General features: G+C 58.3%; 2 protein-coding genes across 3 annotated transcripts; one reads left to right on the top strand and one right to left on the bottom strand.

Annotated features, from left to right (window-relative positions):
• The first annotated feature begins 1,409 nt into the window (after positions 1–1,409).
• On the top strand, positions 1,410–6,134 carry SLC16A8 (solute carrier family 16 member 8). The gene is made up of 4 exons (XM_036866506.1): positions 1,410–1,623; positions 2,359–2,502; positions 2,744–3,565; positions 5,593–6,134. Exons 1-4 carry the CDS (start codon positions 1,410–1,412, stop codon positions 5,907–5,909), a joined length of 1,497 nt encoding a protein of 498 aa, XP_036722401.1. The 3' UTR covers positions 5,910–6,134.
• A 2,038-nt stretch (positions 6,135–8,172) lies between these two features.
• On the bottom strand, positions 8,173–25,128 carry PICK1 (protein interacting with PRKCA 1). 2 transcript variants are annotated; one of them, XM_036866983.1, is made up of 13 exons: positions 24,817–25,128; positions 24,568–24,665; positions 23,326–23,437; positions 19,632–19,760; positions 17,674–17,740; positions 16,363–16,452; positions 13,913–13,966; positions 13,095–13,157; positions 11,994–12,127; positions 11,505–11,597; positions 10,629–10,679; positions 9,477–9,621; positions 8,173–9,012 (listed from the first exon to the last, which is right to left on the bottom strand). In XM_036866983.1, the coding sequence occupies exons 2-13, from the start codon at positions 24,606–24,608 to the stop codon at positions 8,738–8,740; spliced, it is 1,254 nt and encodes a 417-aa protein (XP_036722878.1). In that variant the 5' UTR covers positions 24,609–24,665; positions 24,817–25,128; the 3' UTR covers positions 8,173–8,737. The 2 variants fall into 2 exon arrangements, with proteins under 2 accessions (XP_036722878.1, XP_036722879.1); XM_036866984.1 differs by having other exon boundaries at positions 24,914–25,128.
• Positions 25,129–25,919: the final 791 nt, after the last annotated feature.

Genomic DNA, 25,919 nt, shown 5'->3' with positions numbered 1-25,919 from the left:
CTTCTCCCCTCCCAGCGGAAAGCCTCTTAGAGGGGATGGGGGTGGGGAACACTAAGCCCCAGGCTTGGGGGCGCGAGCTGTTGAGTGGCTGATCTGCAGGAAGCCTGGGAGTCTTCAGCTGCGGCCCCCATCGGGCTAGGCTTTCACAGGGGAGCCAGTGGGGCGGCCCCTCCCTGCAGGCCTCAGGAGATGCGAGGCTGGACACCCAAACCCACGGGACGGCTCAGGTAAGTGTGCGGCGACGGCTGTCAGGGACCACCTCTTGTCCTGGTCCTCAGGTGGCTGCAGCTGTGGTGACCAAGCCAGAACTTGGTCCTGGTGGGCCAGGGGCAGAGTCCCACGGGGCCCTTGGCATTGCCCAAGGCCAGGCGGGAGACCCGAGCACAGAGGGGTTGCAGGAGGGAGGGAGGCTCCAGCTGTGGGCTGCTCCATCCTGCCTGTGAGGCCCCCCTCCTGGTCTGTTATGGGGGCAATGGGGGTGCTGTGTGAACCCCTGGGTGGAGCTCTGGAAATGTGGAGGGGTTGGGGGGCTGCTAAGGGTTTGGAGGGCAGAGGGTCTCTCTCCCAGTGCCCCCTCAAAGGTCTGCATCTGTCCAGTGGAGCCAGAGATCTGATCCCCCCACACACCAAGATCCCCAGCTGGTCTGGGGTGTTCAGTCACCCACCTTACAGGTGGGAAAACTGAGGCTCAGCAAGGGGAGGGGAGCTGCCCAAGTCACGGAGCAAATCCATGGCTAAGCTGGGATGAATTGGAACTCAGCTCCCTTGGCTTCTGAGACAAGGCTAATATTGTTACAACATGTTTTGGTTTTTCTTTCATAATTTTCTAAATGACAATAGACATTCCTGATCACTGAGAAAAATTAGGTACATACCCCAAGGCCAAGGAGGAAAATGAACTCCACCCATTTTGCAGCTGGCACTTGTCTCCCCCTCCACCCCACACCTTGTTTGTTCTGTTGCCCTGAGACCCTCACATGTACACCCTGGGGACATTGCCGGTCCCCACACATGCCTCCAGTCACACACTGGCTGTCGGCTTTCCCACTCATCCGAACCCCCTCTCCTGACAATACTAGGTCCTGAGGGGCAAGGAGTGTCCTCCAGAGGGAGTCTTCCTGAAGTTAAGACTCAGGTGGGAACGACTCTGTTACCCACCCCTCATCCTTCACGCCCCACCCCTCATCCTTCACGCCCCACCCCTCATCCTTCACGCCCCTTGGAGGAGGGGAGATTCGGGGTGAGGTCCTACCTTGGTTTCCCCTCCTGGCTCCATTCCCTGAGCAGGGCCCCGTGGGTAGCCCCGTGCCTGTTTCCCCACACCAGGGTCTCCATCCCCCCTTTCTTGTCTGGGCTACAGACCCTCGCCGCTCCCTCTTGTCCCCTCTCCTCCAGCAGAGGCGGTGACGATGGGCACTAGAGGCCCCCGGCGGGGCCCCGGCCCCCCAGACGGCGGCTGGGGCTGGGCCGTGCTGGGCGCCTGCTTCGTGGTCACCGGTTTCGCCTATGGCTTCCCCAAGGCCGTGAGCGTCTTCTTCCGCGCTCTTATGCGCGACTTCGGAGCGGGCTACAGCGACACGGCCTGGGTATCCTCCATCATGCTCGCCATGCTCTATGGCACAGGTCAGCGCCCCCTCGCGGATCCCTCCCTCCTCCCCCAGGCCCAGGATTGAGGATCGGGATCAGGGACCAGGAGACACCCGACCCCTTGAGCATCTTCCCCCAGGCCCCTCGGGGCGGGCATGGAAACCCCTTCCTTCCTGTGGAAACATTAGCACCAGAGAGGGGAGCAGAGGGCAGGAGGGTGGCAGCGCCCAGAGGTGGAGCCCGCACCCAGGTGGCTGACCTGTCAAGCTTGGCCAGCTGGAAGGGCCCCTCCATTTCTGTCAAAAGACCCACACCCGCCTATGTTACAGGTGGGAAAACTGAGATCTAAATAAGATTCCCAATCCCAAAGCTCTAACCACCTGTGGAGTGGGGGAGATGCTGGAGTTATCCTGGCCAGGCAGCGTGGAGGGGTGGAGGTGAGGGATGGGGGAAGCCTGGGGAGGAAGGCAGCTCAAGCTGTGATTCCAGCTGTGAAGGTAATAAAGAGAATGGGGTCCGTCCCCTCTGCTTTATGTTCCGTGTTCTCAGGAGGGCTGGGGACCAGTGTAGAGGCTCCTCCCCTGCATCCCCCCATATGGCTCTCTTTGGTCTGTCCCAGCCAAACTACCTGACCTTGGCCACAACACTGCCCTCTCTGAACCGGGGGTGACCTCATCCCTTCAAGCCGTCTTTCAAGGCTGGGAGGTACAAAGCCTGGAGTGTCTACCAGAGAGGGGTCCAGCCTGATTGGTGATCCTGCCCTGCCCACAGGCCCGGTGTCCAGCATCCTCGTGACCCGCTTTGGCTGTCGCCCGGTGATGCTGGTGGGTGGGCTGTTGGCCTCGGCCGGCATGGTCCTAGCATCCTTCGCCACGCGCCTCCTGGAGCTATACCTGACAGCTGGGGTGCTCACAGGTGAGGGCGCCCACTGCTCTCCTCCCCGTGGGGGTCGGGGTGCAGGTGGGGGTCAGCAGCCCTTGCTGCAAGACCTCCTGTCCTCAGTTTCCCCACGAGGGGCGGTCCTCGTCCTTCGGCCCCGTTCCCACCCCCGACCCCGGGGTCTGCCCAACCTGTCGGGACCTCGCCCCTCCCTCCCGCCGGGGCCTGGGGTGGGGGCGCCCTCGGGGAGCCCGTCACAGCACCGCCTCGCCCACAGGCCTGGGCCTGGCCCTCAACTTCCAGCCGTCGCTCATCATGCTGGGGTTGTATTTCGAGCGGCGGCGGCCTCTGGCCAACGGGCTGGCGGCGGCCGGCAGCCCCGTGTTCCTGTCGGCGCTGTCGCCGCTCGGCCAGCAGCTGCTCGAGCATTTCGGCTGGCGCGGCGGCTTCCTGCTGCTCGGCGGCCTCCTGCTGCATTGCTGCGCGTGCGGCGCCGTCATGCGGCCGCCACCCGGGCCGCGGCCGCGCAGGAACAGCGCGGGCGACGCTCCCGGGGAGGCGGAGGCGGACAGTGCGGGACTGCGCTTGCGCGAGGCGCCCTCTGGTGGCCGGACCCGCCGGCGCCTGCTGGACGTGACCGTGTGCACCGACCGCGCCTTCGCCGTGTACGCCGTCACCAAGTTCCTGATGGCGCTCGGGCTCTTCGTGCCCGCCATCCTGTTGGTGAACTACGCCAAGGACGCGGGCGTGCCTGACTCCGAGGCTGCCTTCCTGCTGTCCATCGTGGGCTTCGTAGACATCGTGGCGCGGCCGGCTTGCGGCGCCCTGGCCGGCCTGGCGCGCCTGCGGCCGCACGTCGCATACCTCTTCAGCCTGGCCCTGATGGCCAACGGGCTCACGGACCTGAGCAGCGCGCGCGCGCGCACCTACGGCGCCCTTGTCGCCTTCTGCGTCGCCTTCGGCCTCTCCTACGGCATGGTGGGCGCCCTGCAGTTCGAGGTGCTCATGGCGGCTGTGGGTGCGCCCCGATTCCCCAGTGCGCTGGGCCTGGTGCTACTCCTCGAGGCTGTGGCTGTGCTCATCGGACCGCCCTCTGCCGGTGCGTGCCACAGGAGGAGAGGGTGACGCGGCCTAGTGCCCCTAAGCCCAAGGGAAGCCCCCTCCCTATCCCAGACGGAACGTCCAGGGATGAGAGCGGGGAAGGGACCCATGGGGGGTGGGGAGGGGGAGAGACAGCCCGGTGGGGTAGACTCCCCTTACCATGGCCAGTTAGCCTCCCCCCCAGGCGGTACCACCAGCTCAGGGTGGGGATGGAAAAAAAGCCAGGAAATGTGCCAGGAAGAACCCAACATGGATAGTAGCTGGCCCACTGGCTCATCTCCAGCAGATGGCACAAAGGCCTTGTGAAGTGCAGATGCGTATTCTCCTTTTGCAGGTGGGGGAACTGAGGCCCAGAGGCCCAGTACAGGTTGCAGTCCCAGAAGCAGAGTGGAGCCCTGCCCGGTGCTCAATGCCCATACCTTTGAAACACTGTATCTGAGTGCTTTAGTCTCCCCAGCCTCTAAGGGTGACTGGAATAGGGAGCGTCCTTGGGGAACCAGGAGCAGAGTGGGAGGGCTCATTACGCTCACAGAGAGGCAGGGCGCCGGAGTCTTCCACTGTGCACACTGCCTGCTGGGTGCTCTACACATCACAGGAAATCCTCATGACGAGGTGGTAGGGGAAGGCTTCCTGCAGGGGCTGGCCTGAAGGCAGTCTCACGGGGCAGGGCAGGACCCCCCCAGGAGAGGGCACAGGGAGTGTTTGGGGGACACTGTTCCTATACAAGTAAGGCAGGAGCTAGGATCAGAAAGGTGGGGGTGGGGGACATTAGGGTCTTGCTGGGTTGTCAGGTTATCCCTGAAACAGCAGGAAGCCTGCCTGTGAGCGGGAGAGAGCTGACGTCAGGCTGTAGGACAGAGCAATAAGGGGGGCCGCCTTCGCTAGGGCCCAGGCTGCACCTGAGATGAGGTGAGCTGCCCATCCTTCCAGGGCTGGGCTAGCTGAGTGCCGTCATCAAGCTTTGTCATCTCACCTGACCCTGAATTTCCACTTCAGTGCAGTGGGAATCGCACTGAACCTGAACCCCTGTGTGAGCAGCCCCCAAGCCCAACCACCAAAAGCTATAAAACCAGCCAGAGGCTCAGGGACCCATCTTCCATTTTCTTGTGTGACCCTGGGGTGGATCTAATAGGCAGAGAAGGCACGTGGGGTGAGAAGAAGGTGAGGGACACCACAGGGCTGTGTGTGGAAGGGGCGAGACTGGCTGGCTGGGCAGGGGTCAGGAAGGCAAGTTTGGGGTACTGCTCAGAGGGGCTCAGGCGGGCAGCTGGCTTGGGGGACTCCAGGGAACCTCCCCAAGGCCTCAGAGATACAGACGGAGGGGTCACAGCCTGGTGTGGACAGCCACAAGGATGCCTCCGAGAGAGGGGGGAGCCCACTGAAGAACCACACTTCAGGGGAAATAGTTGCAATTAAAAGATTTTGCCGAGTATGAAAGTAACATGTACCTGTGATAGAAAACTTGGAAAATACACAGACGGAAACAAGAGTTCTACAAGCCCTGTCCCCAGCCCCCATGCTAATGATTGTTCAGTCCTGGGTACATGGGGCCTCCTGGGAGGGGGGAGGCCTGGGGGTTGGGGGGAGAGCCGAGCCAGGCTCCTGAAGACCAAGGAGGTTAAGTGGAAAGAACAAGAGTTGGGGGCCCCCAGGAGAGCAGGCCTAAGCCCAGTGCTCTCCCCACTCCCAGGTCAAATATCCCCAGCTGGGCAAGTCCCAGGGTACATGTGGGGTTGGAATCCCGAGGACAGGAGGTCCCTTGTAAACTGTGAAGTGCTGCCTCACCAAAGGCCCCATATCACTTAAGAAATTGAGGTCCAGGGAGGTGAAGTGACAGTTTTAAGATCTCAAATGGCAGAACCCTCATGGATTTTTGCATCTGTAAAATGGGAACAAAGACTGGGGCATGTGTGTGTGTTACCCATGAGCCCACCAAGAGCACTGCCCTTACCTGAGGGTGTGGGTGTATGTGTGAAGGGCGGGCTCCCCCGCAGGCCCTCACCTCCCCATCCGCCCTCCCCGCAGGCCGCCTGGTGGACGCGCTGAAGAACTACGAGATCATCTTCTACCTGGCAGGCTCTGAGGTGGCCCTGGCCGGGATCTTCATGGCTATCGCCACCAAGTGTTGCCTGCGCCGCTCTCAGGACGCCACGCCCAGCCCAGCCACCAAGGGCGGGGCCAGCGACACGGAGGATGCTGAGGCCGAAGTGGACTCTGAGCCCCTGCCTGCTGGCGCCGAGGAGCCCCGTGGCCTCGAAGCCCCGGAGGTGCCGAGCCCAGGGACTGGGCCCTCGGAACCCGAGATGGAGGCAGAGCCGGGGCTAGACTCCGAGTCTGTGTAGTGCGGGGCCACTAGGTGGGGTGGCCAGGGACTTAAGGAATGGGGCTTCCCCTCTCAGAGCCCCGGCTGCCCCTGGAGGGCCTGGCACACGGGCGGCTGCTCCGGTGGTCACGCCCAGGGTCCATGCCGGGAGCTGCCTCCCTCATCTGCCCACTGGCCCTGGCCCCGCCAGTGAAGCTGCTGTGCACGGCAGGGTCTGGGCCTGTGTGAATCTTAAGTCCATAAAGCTGAGCTGAAAGAGGTTCTGTTCCCGCGCCTCTGGCTGCTACCTGGGGGATGGGTTAGCAGGGAGTCTGAGAGGCTCTTCCTGGGGCCCTCCGACCAGTCCCCCCCCCCCGCCCACTTCCCCCCCACCCCCGCCGTGGGTGTTGGGGAGGAAGTGGCAGAGGTGGAGGACGGCAGGGGAAAGTGTCCCAGCTCCAGCCCCGCTGCTCGGAGCTGTACACTGAAGCCCCCGCTGGCAGCAACTGCCGCTGGAGTAGCCCAGAGCAGAGAAAGAGCACAGGTCCGAGAGGCGGGCCGGGGCTAGATCCTGGCCCTGAGCCCCGGGCTCCTCTCGCACACTGGAGGTGGAGAGTACCTGACTCTATGACTCCATCCTGTGGAGAGCAAGGGGGTGGGGGAGGGGGAACGGCACCTGCCCTGCCCCCTCACCTTCCTAAGAGGGACCCTCTCCCAGCCCGGCTCTGGGTCTCCTCTCTCTAGGGGATAAACTCGGGTGTCCTGGGACCTTTGCTCTGGACACGTGTCCCTACGGACGCCACTGCTGACCTGGCATCTGCTCCCCTGCCCGCCAGTGGAGTCCCAGGGATAGCTCCTCAATGGCACTTGGAGTCAAGTGCAGGGAGCTCCAGGTCTCACCCTGGCTAGGAAGGTTTAGGGATCTATTTAAGTATTCATTCTCTTCCCACAAACTAGACACCCCTTTCCTTGCCTCCCTCCCTCCAAATCACCAGCTTGGTGACCCGGGCCCAGTGGCGGAAGCAGCCTTCCCACCGCAGACCCTGACTCCATTCATCCGTACTCCTCAGGGGAGCCCATTCCACTGGTGACCCCCTCCCCACTGGTCTCATTTTCCATCCATGCCCCAGGAAGGTGTGGGGAGCCCCTGCAGATGCCTGGCCAACTTACACTGTGTCTGTGGTTTCCCCTAAGCCACTACAACAGTGACTACATCTTATTTTGTTTACCAAATCCTCACGGAGCACTGACTGTGCCAGGCACCGTGCTAAGCCCTTCACAAATGTTAACTCATCTAATCCTCGATAAGGACCCAAGAAGGTAGGTACCCTCATTAGCCACACTCACAGATAGGGAAACTGAGGCACAGGAAGTGAAGAGGTAGCTCAGGGTCACAGAAGCTATGACCGGAACCTAGGCTGTCGGTTCCCGTCTGTGCCCTTGGCCTCCACACTGGCTGCCCCTTCAGGGAGGTGGTATAGTCTGACGGTTCTAGGGGATCTACGTGGTGACAGCCCATCCCTCTCTCCACACTCCCAATCCTGCCTGAGGATCCCATTCGCGTTTCTGCCCGGGACCCACACACGCAAACCTAATAAGCAGGAAACTACCCCCCACCCCGGCCATTGTGGACCCTGCCCACCTCTCACACCCTCTTGCACCCCTCCCATTCTCAGGACGAGCACATATTTCATGGTCCAAACAGGGACACTTTGAGAGTGAAAAGGGCCACTGTAAATAATCACACTAGGGCCACAGGTGTGGACTGGGACTGCCCAGGTGAAGCCGGACACGGGGGGTACTAGCGTGGTACCGCCCACTGGGCTTCTCCCCTCGGCCCTGGCAGAACAGGCGACCTGGAACGGCCGGGGCACCCTTAGCACTCTCCCCAGTTTGGGGCCTCGGGTCCTCCTGACCCAGTATCTGCCCTGCCCTTCCCCAGATAAAGGTTGAGTTCATGGCCAGAAGCACTGAAGGATCAAAGATGAGGGAGGATATAAGAGGCTCCACAGAGCAGAAAGCCTGGGAGGCAGGGGGGAAAGTGGAGTCTTCTGAATTTGATGGATCTGAGTCCAGATCCCACTCTGTCCCTGTACACCATGTGGCATTGAGCAAGCCTCTTCTGAGCCTCAGTTTCCCATCTGTAAATGGGGACAGTAGTGCTAATCCACACAACTGCTGTGAGGAGTCAGTGCTATAAAGGGAATGTCAGTAAACCTTGTTGCCCCGCCTTGGTGATCAGGGGGCAGAAGAGGGGGGCGTCGAGGGGAGGGAGGGTCTGAGGCCACTGCAAAGAGCCCGGCTCCATCTGGGTTTGTGTTTATTCACTACAGGCCCAGCGCCCAGCCCCTCCCCAGGGAAGTGGCTGAGCGAGGGAATAAAACAAATAAAGGCCGCCGAGGTGAGTGTGGACTGGGGTGGGGCCAGCCTAGGGCAAGGTGAGGGTGCACGTGAAACCCTGGTCCCAAGCTCGGCAGTCCACGCGCGGCCCCCTCCCGGCAGGGCTCCGGGGGGCCAGTGGAGGTGTCCACGAGGAACGGCTCCTGGACTCCCTGCCACCTCCAGCCCCTCTTCCTTTCTGCCCTCTTTCTCCTTCCTAAGGCAGGTCCAGAGACCAAGCTCTCCAGCTGGCTGGGGAGGTGGGGAGGGAAGGTGGAGGGGCCAGTGTCCAGGTCCCAGGCCACGGCCCAGTGCCTTTTCTGGGCGGGTGCCCGGGTTCGCTGTGCTGGGACAGAGGAGCAGGGAGGCAGGCGCCCCAAGCCAGCAGGCCTTTATGCGCCACCCTGTTGTGCGGCAGCCCTGCCCCCACTCCCGTGCTGCCATCCTCCCACTCGCCCTACCCCCCAGATCCGCACCCCAAGGGGGCACTCAGGAGTCACACCAGCTTCCGCCCTTGTCCAGGGGCCCGGCAGCCCCCCGCGCATCCCTGGATGGCTCCCCGGCTGCCGTGTCCTCCTCGTCTTCCTCCCCCTCGTCCTCGCCGTCAGTGAACTCATCCTGGCTGAGGCCGTAGGCCAGCGTGGTGTGGGCCAGGTCCACCTCGATGGGGAAGACGTCGGCGTCACGCAGCACTGAGTAGCAGTCGTTGTAGTACTTGGACATGGTGGACACGAAGCGCTGCAGCTGGAACACGATGTCCTGGACTGGGGCAGGAGGGCGGGCAGACGGGCGCCAGTGGGCCGGGGCTGCCTGCGCGTGGAGAAGACCCTCCCTGCCCGCCTGGGCATCCCATCATGCACCTCACTGACCCCTCGTGCCCCGGGAGGGGGCAAGGCCAGGGCTGCCCAGCCCTGCACAGAACCCAGGCCGCCTCCCAGCTCCCAGTCAGGCAGTGGAGGAGCCCTGCCAGGGTGGGGGGATGGTGGACTACACCCCAAGGAGCCCACAGGGCACGGCCAGTCCCACCCAGGCCAGGCTCCAGGAAGCTCCCATCTTGGGTCTGACTCAGAGCTCTGCCATGCACTGGCCCTGGGAGCTCAGGTAAGTACTGTACCTCTCTGGGCCATAGTTTTCCCAGCTCTGAAATGGGGAGAGGATGGTGTAGGGGTTGCCTGAGGCAGGGTGTGGCCCGCGGGCCGGGCGCCTGCCCACAGCCCACACCCCTCACCGTGCTTCTGGTCCAGCAGCTCCATCTTCTCCAGCACGTCCTTGCGCATCTGGGAGAAGCGAGCGCGGGCCTCCTGGCGGCAGCGCAGGATCAGGCGGTACTCGTAGTTGCCTGTGCTCACGCGGTACAGGGGCTCCCCTAGAGCCTGGGGCAGGGGAAGCACGTCAGGGACCCTGGGCGGCGTGGGGAGCCTGCTCTGGGGCAGAGGGGGGCAGGGGCAGGGAGGCTGCAGGGCCGACCCACCGGCTCACCCCCCTGCACAGCACGGCACTCTTCAAAGCTACCATGGCTCCCCATTTCTGAGGCGCCAGGACCGCTAGAAGCGCTTAGTGATAGCTTTGTGAAAAAAAACAACCAAAAAACCAAACCCTTGCCACATTAAATAAATGAATATTTAGTCACAGATGGACCCTGATATCAAAAATATTAAAAACGGGCTTCCCTGGAGGTGCACTGGTTAAGAATCCGCCTGCCAATGCAGGGGACACGGATTCGAGCCCTGGTCCAGGAGGATCCCACATGCCGTGGAGCAACTAAGCCCGCAAGCCACAACTACTGAGCCTGCGCTCTAGAGCCCACGAGCCACAACTACTGAGCCCACGCACCATAACTACTTAAGCCCGTGCGCCTAGAGTCCGTGCTTGGCAACAAGAGAAGCCACTGTCATGAGAAGCAACGAAGAGTAGCCCCGCTCGCTGCAACTAGAGAAAGCCCACACGTAGCAACGAAGACCCAACACAGCCAAAAATTAATACATAAAAAAAAAAATTAAAAATTTAAAAAAATCTATTAAAAAAAATTTTAAAGAAGTAAAAAGCCACCTCTCAGGAGTGAGGAAAGTCAGTTTTTCCCTGCAAGAGCCCCACAAAGTCTGGGGGGCAGCTGGTGTGGGAGCAGGCACTGGGAGTGTCCCACAGCAAGCTGGCCAGCACTCCGAGGCCCGGAGGGGCCAGGGGTGGAGGGATCGCCCCAAATCTCCAGAAACAAGAGCCTGGCCAAACCCCCAGGCCTCTCCTGGATTGGCCTGGCCCACCTGGTGTCCCTGGCAGACCCAGCCCATTCTTGGGGCTCTGTGAGGTAGGCAGGGGAAGATTTGTGCACCCTGAGCCTTTCCTATACCACAGCCGTGCCCCCTCCCGCCGTGGCACTCACAATGCAGCTGTATTCCTCGTCATCCATCTCCTTCACCTTCAAGCAGTACGACTGTGGGACAGGTGAGGCCAGGTTGTCAGAGGGGCTGCACCACCTGGGTGCCCACCCTGATGTCCCCAGTTCCTCCCATGCCACGCTGTACCCCTCGGCCACCCAGAGGAGCCGGTGTGCCAGGCCTCATGGGCCCTGCGCACCCTCAGCTGGGATGAGCCGAGACGTGTCAGGGAGAGGCTGGCCCCTCAGTCAGACTGGCCTTTGCTCGGGAGGCTCAGGACAGCAAGGGCACTCAGCTAGGAGGGTGGAAAGGGCCTGAGAGACAGCCCAGCGTTTACCACACTCAAGTCCCAAGAGATGCTCTGGGAAAAAAGGTTCCATGGTCCAAAGAGCTTGGGAAGGCCCCTGAAGACCCATGTTACGTATGCGTCTATCAAAGGCTCTGACAAGTCCTCAAGCAAAGGACCTTGGCCTCTTTGATGGAGTATTTTTCCTCATCTCCTTTCACCACAGAATTATTATTTGAACATAAAACTCATTAACATCCCTTGGTACCCACTTTATAACCACTGACCTAGTCTAATCCATTGTTAAAAGTGACCAAAAGAATTCCCATGGGGTCAGAGTGCTCCAGAGTGAGGGCTCTACCCACCCCAGGCTCCCAGGGGCTCCTCTGAACAGTCGAAGCAGGGCCTAGGCTGCTGCCTGATTCCCCAGCACCTCCCTAGGCCCCTGGTCCCACCTCCTCAATCAGATGTGACCAAGGTTCTGGCCCTGCCCTGCTGGCCACCGTGTGGCCGACTGAGGAGGGGCAAATCTCCAGGTGGGCTCAGACCCCAGCAGGCCAGGCCCACACCCCCGCAGAGGCTGGAGACCACTTACCAGGTACTCAAACTTCACGTCCAGGTACTTCTTGATGGTGAGGCGAGTGTCTGGGATGGCTTTGTTGAGGTACGTGTTCAGGTCCGTCAGCATCTGGAAGGGGAGGATGGGGCGGACACTTAAGCCCCCATGGGCAGAGGGGTCAGGCTGGCCAGGGTGGCAAGGAATGGCACTGATGTGTCAATCCTTCTAGTGGACTCAGGTGTCAGAGCCAAAGGGCACTCCTAGACAGCCTTGTCCATTTCAAGGACGAGAAGACAGACCAGGTCAAGGGCAAGCTGTAACTCTGGTGGAGCCAGGGCCAGAAAAAAGCCTGGAGGTCAATGCTGAGGCCACGGAGGAGGAGTGACTCACCCATGGTCAGCTGTGTCGGAGACCAAGCCAGAACCGGCCCCCTGGTTCTCCGACTCCAGAACAGGACCCTTTCTGCTCGCCACACTGCCCCCTCCCCCATCACGTGCTGACATACACACGTTCCACAGGACCTACCGGCTTGATGGTCTTCAGCAGCCGGATGCCAAACTTCTCAATGCTGCGGTGGGCGTCGGCAAACTTCACGAAAGCCTCACTCGCAGCTGGCTGGGGCTCCCGCACCCCAATCACGGAGAACACGTCCCCAAAGGCTGCGTGACAAGTTTGTCCTGAAGGCTGCCCCTACTTGACCCCTTAACGGAGAAGCCAGGGATTTGTTGGGGAGAAGCAAGGCGGGGGGCTGTGGCAGGCTGGAGGCCAAGGTCTGCCCGAGGTCTACGTCCCAAGGGAGGTGGGTCTACACCTCAAGAAAGGTGAATCTATACCCCTAAGAGAGTTGGACCTACATCCCCAAGGAATATAGACTCCGGTGTAGACACCTGAGTCTACACCTTGAGGAAGCTGGGTCTACATCCAAGGGAGCTGGCCCTCATTCCCCACAGCGACCAGACCATGGAGAAGGCTGGGTCAAGGTTGAAGGAGGTGAAATTGTCTGGGGGCAGAGTACTAGTCTGGGAATCTGGGCCTTAGGTCAACTCTGCCCCTAGGGAGCTGCGTGACCACTTTTTCTATCTGGGCTTTGTTTTCCCAACTGCAAAACGGGGTTAACTGTAGCTTCCCTGCCCAACTAATAACAAACTTGTAGGAAATGAGATCACAAATAAGGAAGGGCCTCGTACATTGTAAGCGGCAGTACAGGTAGACGGGACAGGGCCCGGAGGAGTAACTGTGCCCCACAGAAGACAAGCTGGTCTAGGGGACTTCCCTAGTGGTCCAGTGGATGGGACTCTGCACTTCCACTGCAGGGGGCCCAGGTTCAATCCCTGGCCGGGGAACTAAGAGCCCACAAGCCGTGCGGTGCGGCCCAAAAAAAAAAGACTAGCTGGTCTACATGCTCCCCGCTGGCCCCATTATTGCTACACCCCAGCATCTAGACAGTGCCCAGCCCAAACCTGGCCTGAGGTCAGATGCTGCGGTGTCTGCCTGAGCATGGGCATGAGAAAGGCCCCAGGGAGGAGCTTGGCCGCACCCTCACTGTATGGGTGTAGGGGAGGTGCTGAGCCCAGAGGGTGACAAGGGTTTTTCCAGGGTCACACAGCAGGTTTGGGGCATCCTTACCCCGGTGCGTCTGCGACAGCTCATAAAAGGCCCGTAGGAGGTTCTTGGTGTGCTCTGTCATCCCTGTGGGAGAGACCCAACCAAGGGGGCTGGGGGCACGTGGTGGGGACCACACTGGCCCAGGACACGGCCTCCAAACACCCACCCCACCCCGAGGCCCTCACTGTTCCTGGGTTTCAGACTCTTCTTGCTAGGTTTACATTTGCCATTATTTGATTTTTATGGGCATGTATTACTTTTACAATCAGAAAAAGTATGTCTTGGGCTTCCCTGGTGGCGCAGTGGTTAAGAATCCACCTGCCAATGCAGGGGACACGGGTTCAAGCCCTGGTCCGGGAAGTTCCCAAATGCCGCGGAGCAACTAAGCCCGTGCGCCACAACTACTGAGCCTGTGCTCTAGAGCCCGCGAGCCACAACTACTGAGCCCACGTGCTACAACTACTGAAGCCCGCGAGCCTAGAGCCCGTGCTCCGCAACAAGAAGCCACGGCGATGAGAAGCCCGCGCACCGCAACCAAGAGTAGCCCCCGCTCGCTGCAACTAGAGAAAGCCTGAGAGCAGCAACGAAGACCCAACACAGCCAAAAATAAGTAAATTTATTTAGAAAAAAAAGAAGTATGTCTTAAGATTTTTTTTCCTTAAGAATATTTAATGGCCATGGTCCTAGAATTGTGTAGGCTGGCACTCTGCCCCCACTGCCATCATCTTTAGAGCAGGGCTCCAGAGCTCCACCCCAGGGCAGAGCCAGTGCCAGGCACTTCCCAGATTGGGATACCCAACCCACCACGGGGCTGCCAGCCAGAGGGTGCGCCTGCCCACCTTTATACAGCTCGGCGGTCCGCTCCAGCTCCTCAAGCCTCTTGACAAGCCCATCTGTGGGGATCAGAGAGCCACAGGGTCAGGGGAGAGACCCACAGGTCACCTGAGCCAGGCTTGGGAGGGGCAAGGTCGCCCCCAGAGGAGCAGCACAGGACGTGGTCCCAGGGAGGGGTTTTTGGCACCTCAGGGTCAGCTGGGCTCACTGGTGTTCTGCAGAGAGCCCCGCACGCCCAGACAAGTGGGGGCAGGCAGGGCAGCCCTCAGGATGCTCCTGAGATAAGCGCCACCCCAGCAGGCTGGGACACAGCAAAGGGGCAGAAAGGTGAAGAGGATGCGGGTACGTCCAGAAATCAGGAGTGAAAACCAGTTGGGCCCTCCCCAAGGCCAAGCCCGCGGGTGGCTCCCCACGGCCAGCAGAAGGCAGGCCCATGCCTGGCAGTCAAGGCCCTGGGACTTCTAACATACTCCCTGCTGATGGCCAAGGAGCAAGGCAGTCAGAGACAAGCAGGAGAGACGGGACGCCTCGACAATAACTCTAAGGTAGGCTCAAAGGCAGTCCCTACCACCACCGGACGGCTCAGAGGCGAGAGCAATCCGGGGAGGGGAGAGAAACTCAGCGAGGGCTTCGAGGAAGAGCTTGCACAGGAGCGGGCCCTGGTGATCATCTTCGCTGGCTTCACAGGTAGTTTATTGAGCGCCCACTGTGTGCCGGACCCCGTTAGGCCCAGGAATGCCCGTGGTGAGTGAAATCTGAGTTGTGCCCTCAAGGCTCACAGTCCAGCAGCGACAGTGGCCAGGCCGTGACTGGCAGGGACAGTAAGGGCTGTAAGCTGAGGGGCAGGGGCAGCTGCCTCACCTCAAGGGCTCAAGACGGGAGCAAGCGGATTGCCAGGGAGGGGGCCGCATTCCAGATCGGGGTGGGTGGGACTCCCACCAGCAGCGAGTGGCACCCTCCTCCACTCCAACAGGGCTGAGGTCCACCCCCGACTCCCCACCGGAAGCACCGGCAGCAACTGCAGGGCAGGGCCCATGCTGGTGGCGTCCTTGCCCGGCACCTCCTAGACAGGGCCTGGCCTTACTGAGTGCCCTCCACGCAGCTCAGTCCTTCTTCCACATGAGCCTTGGAGGCAGAGACTACTTTGCTCATCTTGTAGAGAACATCGAGGGACAGAGAGGTAAAGCAACTTGCCTAAAGGCACACAGTGAGGGCTGTGCAGGCTGGGGTGCCCTCTGCCCCCCAGTCTCCCGTGCTGACCTGGGCCAGGGTTTTCAGAGTGGCAGGAGAGAAGGGGAGTAGCAGAAGCCGGGCCTGGGCCTTTCTCTGGGCAGAGAAGGCGGCTGTGTGTTGGACTGTCAGGGAGGAAGGCCCGGGCTCTGGGGGCTGGAAGGGAGCACCTCAGAAGTCTTCAGGAGGCTTCGGCCACCGGGCTGGCCTCCAGGCCCTGGCTCCCCAGAGCCTTGGCCCCTGGCCAGCCTGGCAGGGAAGGAGCCACGTAAGTGCCCTGCTGTTGTTTTTAGCTGGGTCATGGGACATCATGACAGCTTCAATTTTAGAAACCCTATTTAAGGCTAGGGAAATTGCAAGGTCTGGGGGGAAAAACACAACAACCAGTTCTAATTTCATCCCAACGCATGGTAACTACAGTAACAGGGATTTATAGACACCAAGAAGCTGGAAATAGCAGCCGCCACTTTTGTACCCCATTTGGAACAAGCTCAGACCCCCCCCAACCCCGCATCCCAGCCAATAAAGCCCAGTGTGCTCAGCTGAGCGTACAATGTATGTAGGTATTTATATCTGTCCCCACACGTACACAGCAGAGCTGCTGCTATTTATAAACTCAGGCTGGTGACAGCAGGAGCAGGACCGAGTGTTTCACTGGCCCCCTGGGGAGAGAGCGCGCGCGCGTGTGTGTGTGTGTGTGTGCGTGCGTGTGTGTGCACACATGCGTGGGCGCGAATGTGCATGTACGCGGTTTTCCCCCAGCCCGAGGCGGGCAGCCACCTCCAGCCCTGGGATGCGGGCAGCAGCGCCACCTCCTGGAGAGAGGCGGGGCAGAGCGGGCAGTGTGGGAGCAGCGCAGTGCATGCTGGGGTGACAAGAGGGCACAGGGTGGAACTAGGCTGGCAGGGGGTGGGGGGGTGGGGGGGGGAGGCCTTGGCTGTGTGAGAGCAGCTGGGGACAGTGGCGAAGGCACCAGCCTGGGGAGCTGGAGGGAGGCACCTCCCCACCATGAATTTGTCTCATCTGTGGCCTGGGCCTGTGAACCCTTGCTGGGGAACGGAGGACACTGGCTGTAAGACGCCTCCGCTGACTACTGTGAATGCTCTGGGAGCGGGAGAGGCCTCCAAGGATGCAGCCTGGTGGGCAGCCATGGTGCCCCTGCCCCTGAGGCCTGGGCCTGAGTCCCCCGCGACCGAGGGTCAGGGGGTGGAAGGAGGGGACTCACCATTGCACAGGATGGCCCGGCTCAGTCCCAGAGCATCTGCGGTCCCCGAACTCATGTTCTCGACCAGCCGATGCTTCACCTTCTTCAACACTGGGACCAGGTGAGAAAGGGACTCAGTGAGGTAGAGTCTGGGCCCCCAGGCCATCCCTGCCCCATCGCGACTCACTGGGAGCGACACTAGGGGCAGAAGGGGCTGAACTGGGGTTTGGTGTGTGGGTGACTGTGAAGTAGGGAGGGTCCCAGTGAGGGGTTCTGGGCCCCCGCCCTGTTCACTCTCTACCTGAGGGAGGCGCTGGGAGCCTGGAAGGGGTAAATATGTAAAGCGCTTAACCAAAGGCCTGGCACTCAAAGTGGCTACTGGCTACCACTGAGAGCCCAGAGCTGCCCAGGCTTGATACGAGCTGACAGGCCGACCGCGGAGAACCTCTCCTCCATCTCTCCTCCACTTCCGGGAGCAGAGGCGCCATCAGTGACAGCTGGCCTCAGGCTCCAGACTCGGTTACTGCATATGTGGTCACACACTCGGTCCCTGGAAGGGGACTAGGATGGGACCAGAGGGTTTTAGAGGAAGAACCTCCAGGACAGACTTGATCTGCCCTTAGCTTCTTTCCTTAAAAACCAGGAGGAGGCTCTGGCCCAAGGGTGTAGGAAAAGGGTGCTGGATCCCAGAGCCAAGAGATCTGGGTGTGCCTTCACCCAGGGGACACAGCGTCTCTCTGGATCTCGGGCCTTGATCTGGAATGAAGTGGCTAGCCCAGAGGACCTTGAAGCTACTGTCCAGCTCTTGAGCCTTGAAGCTTCCACAGAACCAAGGCCCAGACCCTCTAGCAGGAGGCAACATGTTCCAGGGCATGCTATGGGCAGAAGGGCTGGCTTCTGCCCCAAAGCTGAGGTCCAGTTCAGACCCTGAGCCTTTCTGGGAGCAGGTGCGTAGAAGGGGCCAGGGCTGAGGAGGGGTATGCAGGTGGGCATGAGGTACCAGGCCCGGGCTGGGCTGCCCTCCCTTTCAGAAGGGTGAGGGACTGGGCCTGGTGAGCTGGAGGGCTGCCCTACAAAGGACAACCCTAGGGCAGCAAGGTCCCAGAGGAGGTGGATGGGGGAAGCGGGGTAAAACACAGGGCAGGGAGAAACCAGGGACAGGTTCCTGGGACCAGCTGCAGGGGGAGTACCCCTGGGTCCTCCCAAGCCCTTTGGATCGGCTTGGTCAGAAGAGTCAGAGACCACAGCCATGTGAGTACTGATGCATTGTCATAAGAAGGCTGAACAGGGGCTTATGGGGCCACTGGACGCCACTGCCCCAGCCCAGCTTACCAATGTCCAGGGACATGCCCTGCTTGGGGTCTGCCTGCAGCTTGTTGTAGTGGATAGTCACCTCCCCCTGGAAAAGCAGGACAAGCAGAGTTGTGACGGAGTCCCCCGGACCCCAAGCCCCTTCCCGGGGGAGGCCTGTTTGCCCTGGAGTTTGTGGTCATGAAAAAATCCTGAGCCCTGGAAAAAGGTCCCTCCTTCTCTCACCACCCGCCAGGCCCTGGAGAATCAGCAGGGACAAGGGCAGACAAGGTCCCTGTTGACACTGAGCTCGCAGCCTGGCGATCTCTGATGTCCTGTGCCCCTGCCACCCCCATGCCATGGCCACACTCCAAACCTCTGCGACATCATTTTTCCTGCCACACAGAGGATCTTCTCCCGCGCTCTAAACCATCCCCATCCTCCCTCCATTCACTCCACAAACTGTCCCGGCACGTTCTCTGTGCCTGGTGCTGGGATGGAGGAAGCAGGTGCAGGGGCAGCCCCAGCACCCAAGGGCCTGAGGCCAGCAAGGGAGGCCGATGCAATTCAAGGAAATTACATGAATTGCAGTCTAGTGACTGGAAGAGAGGTGGCGCTCCTCCTGAGAAGCCTCCCCTGACCACGTGAGGCCACCCAGGTCACTCTTGTTCTTGAAATCCTAAGACCTTTGAACTTGGGACAGAATCCATTCAAATGCAAAACAGGATTTCAAAATTGCCTCCTAAGTGACCCGATGCAGTGAATCAGGGGTAGATGCAAAAGGCTCAGCGCAGTGTGCTCAGGGCCGCCTTGGAGAGCAGCTGTGGGGAAAGGAAGGAGCGCTGCGGTGGCAGTCAGACCTGGGCTCTGGTCCAGCTGTGTGACCGCAAGCAAATCCTTCCCCCCACTCTGGGCACCAGTAAAATAGGGGCCGTATCTCTGCCTGGCACCCAAACGTGGGAGCTGGGGAGTCTGGGTGCAATGGCAAGGCTGTGCTCACACACCAAAAGCTCCTGTTCTCGTGGGCAACGTGAGGGGCTGGCGCGACACAGGCCTGGGAGGATAAGGAGGGTTCTGGTGAGTAGAGATGGGGGGATGAGGGAGGGGATCCAGAGGGGGCACATGCACCCCACTTCTGTACCAGAAGGAAACACGGTACAGAGGACACAGAGGACGGATGGGAGGTGAGGAGAGGTTTGGATGGATGGGGTGAGGGAGCTCAAACACTCGGCCAAGCTCAACATACAGCTGGGACGCTTGACTCTCAGACTTTTAAATCATCCTGTGGCTTTGCACCTCCTTCACTGTTTTGGATTCCCAAGAGCTACTAGCAGCAAAAATCTCTAGGAAATGGCAAAAGGGCTGCATGCTTCCGGGACTGGCCGGAATGCTGCCTGCCACTCAGGGAGAGAGGGGCCCTGTGGGGAGAGGCCTTGGCCTGGAGCAGCGGCGGCAGGGAGGGGGAAGCCGGGAACAGGCAGAGTGCAGTGTGGTCTGCAGAACACGAGACCATCCGCTGGACCAGGAGCTGCCCAGGGCCCAGGGGACTGAAAGTTCCTACAGGGACAGGGGTTAGGGGGAGGGGTCCCTCTTTCCCTCTTACAACTTCCTGGGCCCAGCATGGCCCAGTGGACATTTACTGGATGTCTACTGACCCAGGTAGCTTCACCTCAGACTTCCAGCTTCGCCTCGGCCCTGACTGGGGACACACTGGCCCTCCCTGAGGTGTGGTTCCAAGTCTGACAGCTCCCCTGGGAGCTCGAGGATGGGGACCTTTCAGTCCTGGTGCCCACTCTCTCACCAAGGCCCAGCACAAGTCCTGGATCATAAATAGTATCTACTGAATGAACACGGAAGAAACCCAGGGAGCCGGGGTGTGACCCAGACCCTGATGCACCGAGGAGGGAGCTGTGAAAGGGCCAGTCCCCCCTTCCAGGCCCTCTGGCAGGCTGGAGGTCTCAGAAGGGCCTCTGTGTCCCCAGTCCCACAGCAGCCCTTACCTTCACCTCCTGAATCATCTTGGCCACCTCCACCTTAGTTTTTCCTTTGATTGACCTGCCATTGACCCCGGTGATCTCATCGCCAGCTGCCACAGTGCCGTCCAGCGCGGCTGGGGTGTTGTCAAACACCTGTGGGTGCATAAGGGGGGGTGGGCGGGGGAGAAAAGGAAAGCTGGGAAGAAACCTGGTGGGGGACAGTCATTCCCTCCACCCCAACCGGCACCTGGCTCCGTCCTGGTCTCTGCCCTCTATCCCTTAAGTGGTGCTGGAGAAGGGCAAGGGGAGAAAGCACCCTAACAGCCAGAAACAAGTGACCCACATTCTTGGGGGAGGGGAAGGGGGAACTGGAGGTAAATGCGACTGATGAGACTTTCCTCTTCTGGTATCAAATACACCAAACCTCACACGACCACAGGAGTGTTTGCTCCTCCCAAGCCATTTCTTGAGATTTTTTTCCAACAACGCTGCACTGAGCTGACTCGGAGCCCCAAGGCACCACTTATCAGTTCCTGCACTTCATCTCTGTCTCCAAGGAGCAAGGGCCCCACCACACACGTAAGCCCCTTCTCCCAAGATGACCCCTAACACAGGGTCTGCACTCACTGGCTGAGTGCAGCTGAATGTGTCTGTTAAAGGACAGATGTATGGGGGACGCTCGGGGCGAGGGGTGAGCAGGCTACACAAGTGTGTGCAGAGCCGGACCCAAGAATACAAAAGTCCCATCAGGCAAAAACCGCTAGGAGAGACGCCAGAATTATTAGCTGTCTCCCCTATACCTTATCTTTAGTTTCCAAGTTTTCTATGCAAAGCACGTAGAAAGAATATTTCATGATGTTTCATATACGTTAATATTATAAGAAAAAAATGAAATAATTAAGACAAACGTTTCTTTCTGCTACCTTCCAGAATCACAATAAAAACATCATAATTATTTGAAAAAGAATGGTAAAGGAGATCACAACAATAAAAGATATATAGCTGTTTCTGGAAGATGGAACAGTGGGGATCCAAGGGCCTGCAGAGGGGGTTGATGAAAGAGAGCTAGTCTTTGCTGGAAACGGCCAGCAGGCCAGGAAACAGACCTCTGGAAACATCCTTAGGTGGGTGGAAGGCAAGGTAGAAAGTAGGGGGACAGACTCACCTCCAGGCTCCCTCCCCACCCACACAACCCTCCACGACCCTTTCTCTGGGGAACACGGAGGACACGGGAATGCCACTGCCTCAGCGCCAGCCACTGGCTCCCTGCCCACATCCTCCTGGAGCTTCAGCAGCGGACGTTTCCCAGACCGTCGCGGGTTTTGGCAGACAATCTGCACTGAAGCCTCTGGGCCCCCCGAGGCAGCCGCAGGGATTAAGGCGGGGGGTCGGGGTGAGGGGGCGGGCAGGGACCAGCATTTCTAGAGTCTTCAGGCAGTGCCATCTGGTACAGCAGGAGAGCACATGGATGCTTTGGAGCCTGTCAGATCTGCTTTCTAACTTGGCCTCTACCACTTAGCCGGCTAGGGACCTGGGCCAGGAGCCTGGGTCTGCTCACCTATAAAACCACACAAGGGCTTCCCTCGTGGCGCACTGGTTAAGAATCTGCCTGCCGATGCAGGGGGCATGGGTTCGAGCCCTGGTCCGGGAAGATCCCACGTGCCGTGGAGCAACTAAGCCCGTGCACCACAACTACTGAGCCTGCGCCCTAGAGCCGGCGAGCCACAACTACTGAGCCCATGTGCCACAACTACTGAAGCCCGCACACCTAGAGCCCGTGCTCCGTAACAAGAGAAGCCACTGCAGTGAGAAGCCCACTTGCGGCAAGGAAGAGTAGCCCCCGCCCGCCGCAACTAGAGAAAGCCCACGTGCAGCAGCGAAGACCCAACAGAGCCAAAAATAAATAAGTAAATAAATAAATTTATTTTAAAAATAATAATAATAATAAAGTATACGGGAGGATGTGCAGAGGTCATATGCAAACACTATGCCATTTTAAAAAAAAGACAAAAAAACAGCATGTTACTAGGCTCCAAGCTCTCTGAGGGCAGAGTCTCTGTTTTCTTGCTTTCTTTTCTCTAGTGGCTATGAAAAAGCCTGGCCAGGCCCTCAGAAAATATTTCCCGAACATAATATCTGTTGTACTGATACTGATTTAACCAAAATTGACACGATAACTATGTTGGGAAGATAGAGTGAGAAGAAACAGGTTTTGGAAGGAAGCTAAATTTTTATCTCCTAGACTGAGAGAAGCTGACAGATGTTTACAAGCGATAGACCAAAAAATAACAGGATAAGCATCTTACTGAGAAAAATGGGACCTCATACCTGAATCAACAGCTAAAAGGGTGGGAAGCAGTGTTGCTTCTGGGATTGGGGTGGGGGTAGGATTGAGGTGGGGGTAGGATTGAGGTGGGGGAAGGGCGGTGAGAAGGCGTCGAGCAGAGGGGATTGCTTATTTGACACCGGCCTTTTAGTACTCTTGACTTGTTCAAAGCAAGTCAGTCTTTGAATAAAATTAAAATTGACTTTTGAAAAAAATCAATTCTATTATTTTATAATCACAGTTCATATTAAGTACAAACCTGGCCCCCCACAGGTGGCAAGGGGGAGGTGGCAGGGGAGGGAGGCTGGGCAGGGAGACGGCAAGGAGGCCAGGCCTGGGGGAGGCCTCCCTAACACCTCCTGGACCAGAGAAGGCCAAAGCGCTCGTAAAGGCCACACCCTAAGCAGGCAAGACCAGATCCAGGGAATCTCCATCTTCAAGGCCTTAGAAGTGATTCTTTTGCAAGATCCTCAGAGAAACTGCAGTTTCCCATCTGCCACCAATGGCTACATAGCTGAGAAGGTTAAAACATAGCTGGAATCCAGGTCAAGTTTATGTCTGAGCGGGGCAAGCTTCCTTCCAAGGCTACAGAAAGATCACTGACTCTGACCAGCCACATAATAAACGAGGCCTGTCCCCACTCCTGCGTCACAGCTGACAGAATATCACCAGGGCAGCCCTTCTTATAAGGACCACAGAATTGTTCAGTATCGCCGGCAGATCATCTGGGAAAGTGAACTGTCATAAAAATAATAGCAGCTGCTATCGAGGGAGTGCTGCTTAAGGGTCGGACATTGTGTGATATCATTTTGTTTAATCTTCACAACAACCCAAAGATGCCCAGACCTACATATTTTATATCCCCATTTTCCAGGTGAGGAAACTGAGGCCCAGAGAGCTTAAGTAACTACTTAATAAGCAGGGAAGCTTGCATTTGAACTCAGGCCATTATTATTTCATAGTCTTTTAGTCTTCCCACTATGCTTCACTTGTGTTAGTACCAAAGGCTGATGATTTTATTGATTCACTGATGACATTTTTAGTGAAGGTCCGCTATTTGCCAGCCATTGTACAAGGTGCTGACTGCAGTGAAAAAGCAAACTGGGATCCTGCCCTCATAGTGCAAAGAGTCTGGAAAAGAAGTTAGATACAGAACTAATGAGCAAATCCATGAGTACAAGGTGGTGATAAGTGCTGAGAAGGAAAAGAACAGGCTGAAATGATAGAGAAAAACAAGGGCGGACCTACTGACAGTGGGTGTTCGGGGAAGCCCCTCTGAAGAGAATGAGGAGTCAGCTGTGCAGAGGGGAGAAATGAACCTTTGTCACGCCCGAGCAGGGAGGTGGCTCGCCCCCTCCAGCACCTCCCTTCCACCTCCAAAGCACTCAATACCTGGACAATATACAGGCAGGGACAGTACTGGGCTCCTCCTCCAATGCTGATCCCAATCAGGTTCTGAGCATCCTTCTGCAAGGTCACCTTCCCAGGTACAGTAGGGATTCCGCTGGAGAGAGAAGCACGTGCAGCTGAGTCTCCTGGAGAAAGGATGGCTGGAGGGGACGGGGACAGACAGGCCTTCTAAAACTCCCAAGAGCCTCCAAGTGCTGCACAGCTTTTCTCTTTCTCACTTGGCCAAAAAGACAGCATTTTGTGCTGGAACGTCACAGAGCTCTTGGAGCCATGCTGATGGGGGATCAAATCCCAATTCAGCCATTTATCAGCTGTGGGACTTGGGTAAGTAAGTCACCCTCTCTGCATCTCAGTTTCCTCATCCATAAAAGGGTATGGATAAAAAGTGGCCACTTTATCAAAGTTCTTAGAAGAAAGTACATGGAAGGCACTTAACACCAACCCAGCCCAGAGCAGGCACTCCGTAAAAATAGGTCCCCCTTCCCTTTCCTTCATTCTCCCTCTAAGATTTGAGTCAGACTCTATCCTTGTCTCCTTCTCAGGCACATATGGAACATAACAGCCACCTCCTCCAGGAAGCCTTCTCCTGTTAAACTATCCATCACCCATCTGTCAATTGCTGTACTCAATTACTTCTCAGTTTTCACTATACATTAGCACTTATTTATGTTTTGTGGTAAATATTCTCATTTATTCTCTTATTCACTTGACAAACATTTGCTAACAACCTATTGATGCTGAGCACCATACTAAGTGCTGAGGACCCAGAAAGGCATTGGACCCAGTCCTTGCTCTGAGGGAGGATATATTCTATTAGGGAAACTAACTTAATTTTTGAAAATCTGCCCCACTGATCATCTACGCTGGGGAGGAAGGTATGTTTATGATATTCCTATTCATCCTTCAAAATCTGGCTCAACTGTCACCTCCCCTATGAAGCCTTCCCTGAACACCCCAGCAGAGGCACTGCTTGGCCTGCTCGGTTCTCCTCGTAGCCAGGTCATTCTCCATTAGCACCCTTATGGCCCTGAACTGTATTTATCCATCAATGTGTCCACAGCCCCCTACAGATGGTGAGCTCCTGGAAGGGCAGGATTCATTTCTGCTACAGTACAAGACCTAATCTTCTGTTGAGAAGCAAGGGTCTGTAGAACTGGTAAGTCCAGGCACCTGAGAGACCTGGGGCTCCTGCACTAGTGGGACTTGGGGTAACAACATACTCACAGTTTATCCTCCTCGATGTCATAATCCAAGTCTGCAAACATGGTTCCGAGAGTTCCAGTGGGCTGGCTAACTGCCCAGCTCGGCAGGGGAATGGGGAACTGGATCCGGGAAAGAAAAGAGCGCAGGGCTTAGGGAACCAGTGCCTAAATGCCAACCCCAACCCCGGCGATGTGGGAGAGCCGGGCCCTCCCCTCCCTTCCGGACGATGGGGGTAGTCCCCGGGGTTGGGGGTGGGTAGGTGATTCTTACTAGGTACAGGGGGGACTCCAGGCCAGGGCGGGGCCTCAGATTCCAGAGTCCGCCCCACGGGTCTCCAGGCCGTTGGGAGCTCGCCTCTGTCGCTCACCGGAAGCGTCAGTACCACAACCGGGTCCGGGCCAGGCTGGCACCTGAACCCACCTGCCGTTCCACCTGTCGGCGGCCGCGACTGTCGCGTCACTTCCGGGTGGACGCGGAAGTCCCGTCTTCCCGCACTGGGTATTTGCCCGGGTCCCTATAGGCAACCCTTCCCTCCCTGCCTCCCGGGGCTCCCAGAACGAGGAAAAAGAACAAGTATTGACGGAAGCTCCCCTTTAGCATGAAAAAGCGGAAATAGAGGAAACGTCCGGACAGGCCGACGGCGCTCAACCCCGCCCCTTGCCCTGTGGTCGCCGCCATCTTGGTAAGGTCAGGGTTCTTCCCAGCTTCCTCAGCGGGACGCCGGGGGACCAAGCCGCCTGGCTGGTTGCCGTGGCAACGGAAGCATCCTTAGGCGGGGACACCTCCAGAGAAGTTCAGCGGACTACAAACCCCGACACTTTCCCTTTCACATTTTCAGCACCCCCGTCCTAGGGTGCCGTCACTCCTCTACTAGAATGACAGTGTCCGAGCTGGAAGGATACTTCGAGATGCCAGCCTAACAGGAGTTTTGCAGGCCAGGAAACTAAGCGCCAGAGAGGGGAAGAGATTTTGTCCAGAGCCACCCACGGTTAATATAAGATCCAGATCTCGACCCTGAGACTCCTGCCACCTAGTTCAGTGCCCGTCTTAACACCTGCACACCTGTGGTCAATGGCTCTATTAACAGATTGGATTCCCTTCCCTTTCCTTTACGAGCCTCCTTTCTCCAAATGCAAACTAAGAGCACTGAGGCAGATGCTTTCTGTGATACTTAGTGAAAGACTCCTCACACCCCCACTCCTTTCTTAGTCTTGAGCAGCTCCCCTGGGGTCCCCTTGAGAGTCACAGCGCCTGTGTACCTGAGGTTCAGGGAACGCCATCAGTGCTTCCCAGCCGAAGGGTCCAAATCTCATCTCCCCAACAACCTCTGCTGCCACTGGTATTGTGTAAAGTAAGTTCCCTGGAGAGGGTTG

The sequence above is a fragment of the Balaenoptera musculus genome, chromosome 10, assembly GCF_009873245.2.
Source record: "Balaenoptera musculus isolate JJ_BM4_2016_0621 chromosome 10, mBalMus1.pri.v3, whole genome shotgun sequence".
NCBI lineage: Eukaryota > Metazoa > Chordata > Mammalia > Artiodactyla > Balaenopteridae > Balaenoptera > Balaenoptera musculus.
Note: the sequence above shows the minus strand (reverse complement) of the source record. Positions and strands in the feature narration are given on the sequence as shown.

Coding starts and splice junctions, on each gene's coding strand:
- PICK1 (XM_036866983.1), bottom strand. CDS start 24,608: ATGTTTGCAGACTTGGATTATGACATCGAGGAGGATAAACT. Junction 13,967..16,362: donor CCGGGCCATCCTGTGCAATG/GTGAGTCCCCTC, acceptor TGATCCCCACAG/ATGGGCTTGTCAAGAGGCTT. Junction 13,158..13,912: donor GACCGCCGAGCTGTATAAAG/GTGGGCAGGCGC, acceptor TCTCTCCCACAG/GGATGACAGAGCACACCAAG.
- SLC16A8 (XM_036866506.1), top strand. CDS start 1,410: ATGGGCACTAGAGGCCCCCGGCGGGGCCCCGGCCCCCCAGACGGCGGC. Junction 1,624..2,358: donor CGCCATGCTCTATGGCACAG/GTCAGCGCCCCC, acceptor CCCTGCCCACAG/GCCCGGTGTCCAGCATCCTC. Junction 2,503..2,743: donor GACAGCTGGGGTGCTCACAG/GTGAGGGCGCCC, acceptor CCTCGCCCACAG/GCCTGGGCCTGGCCCTCAAC.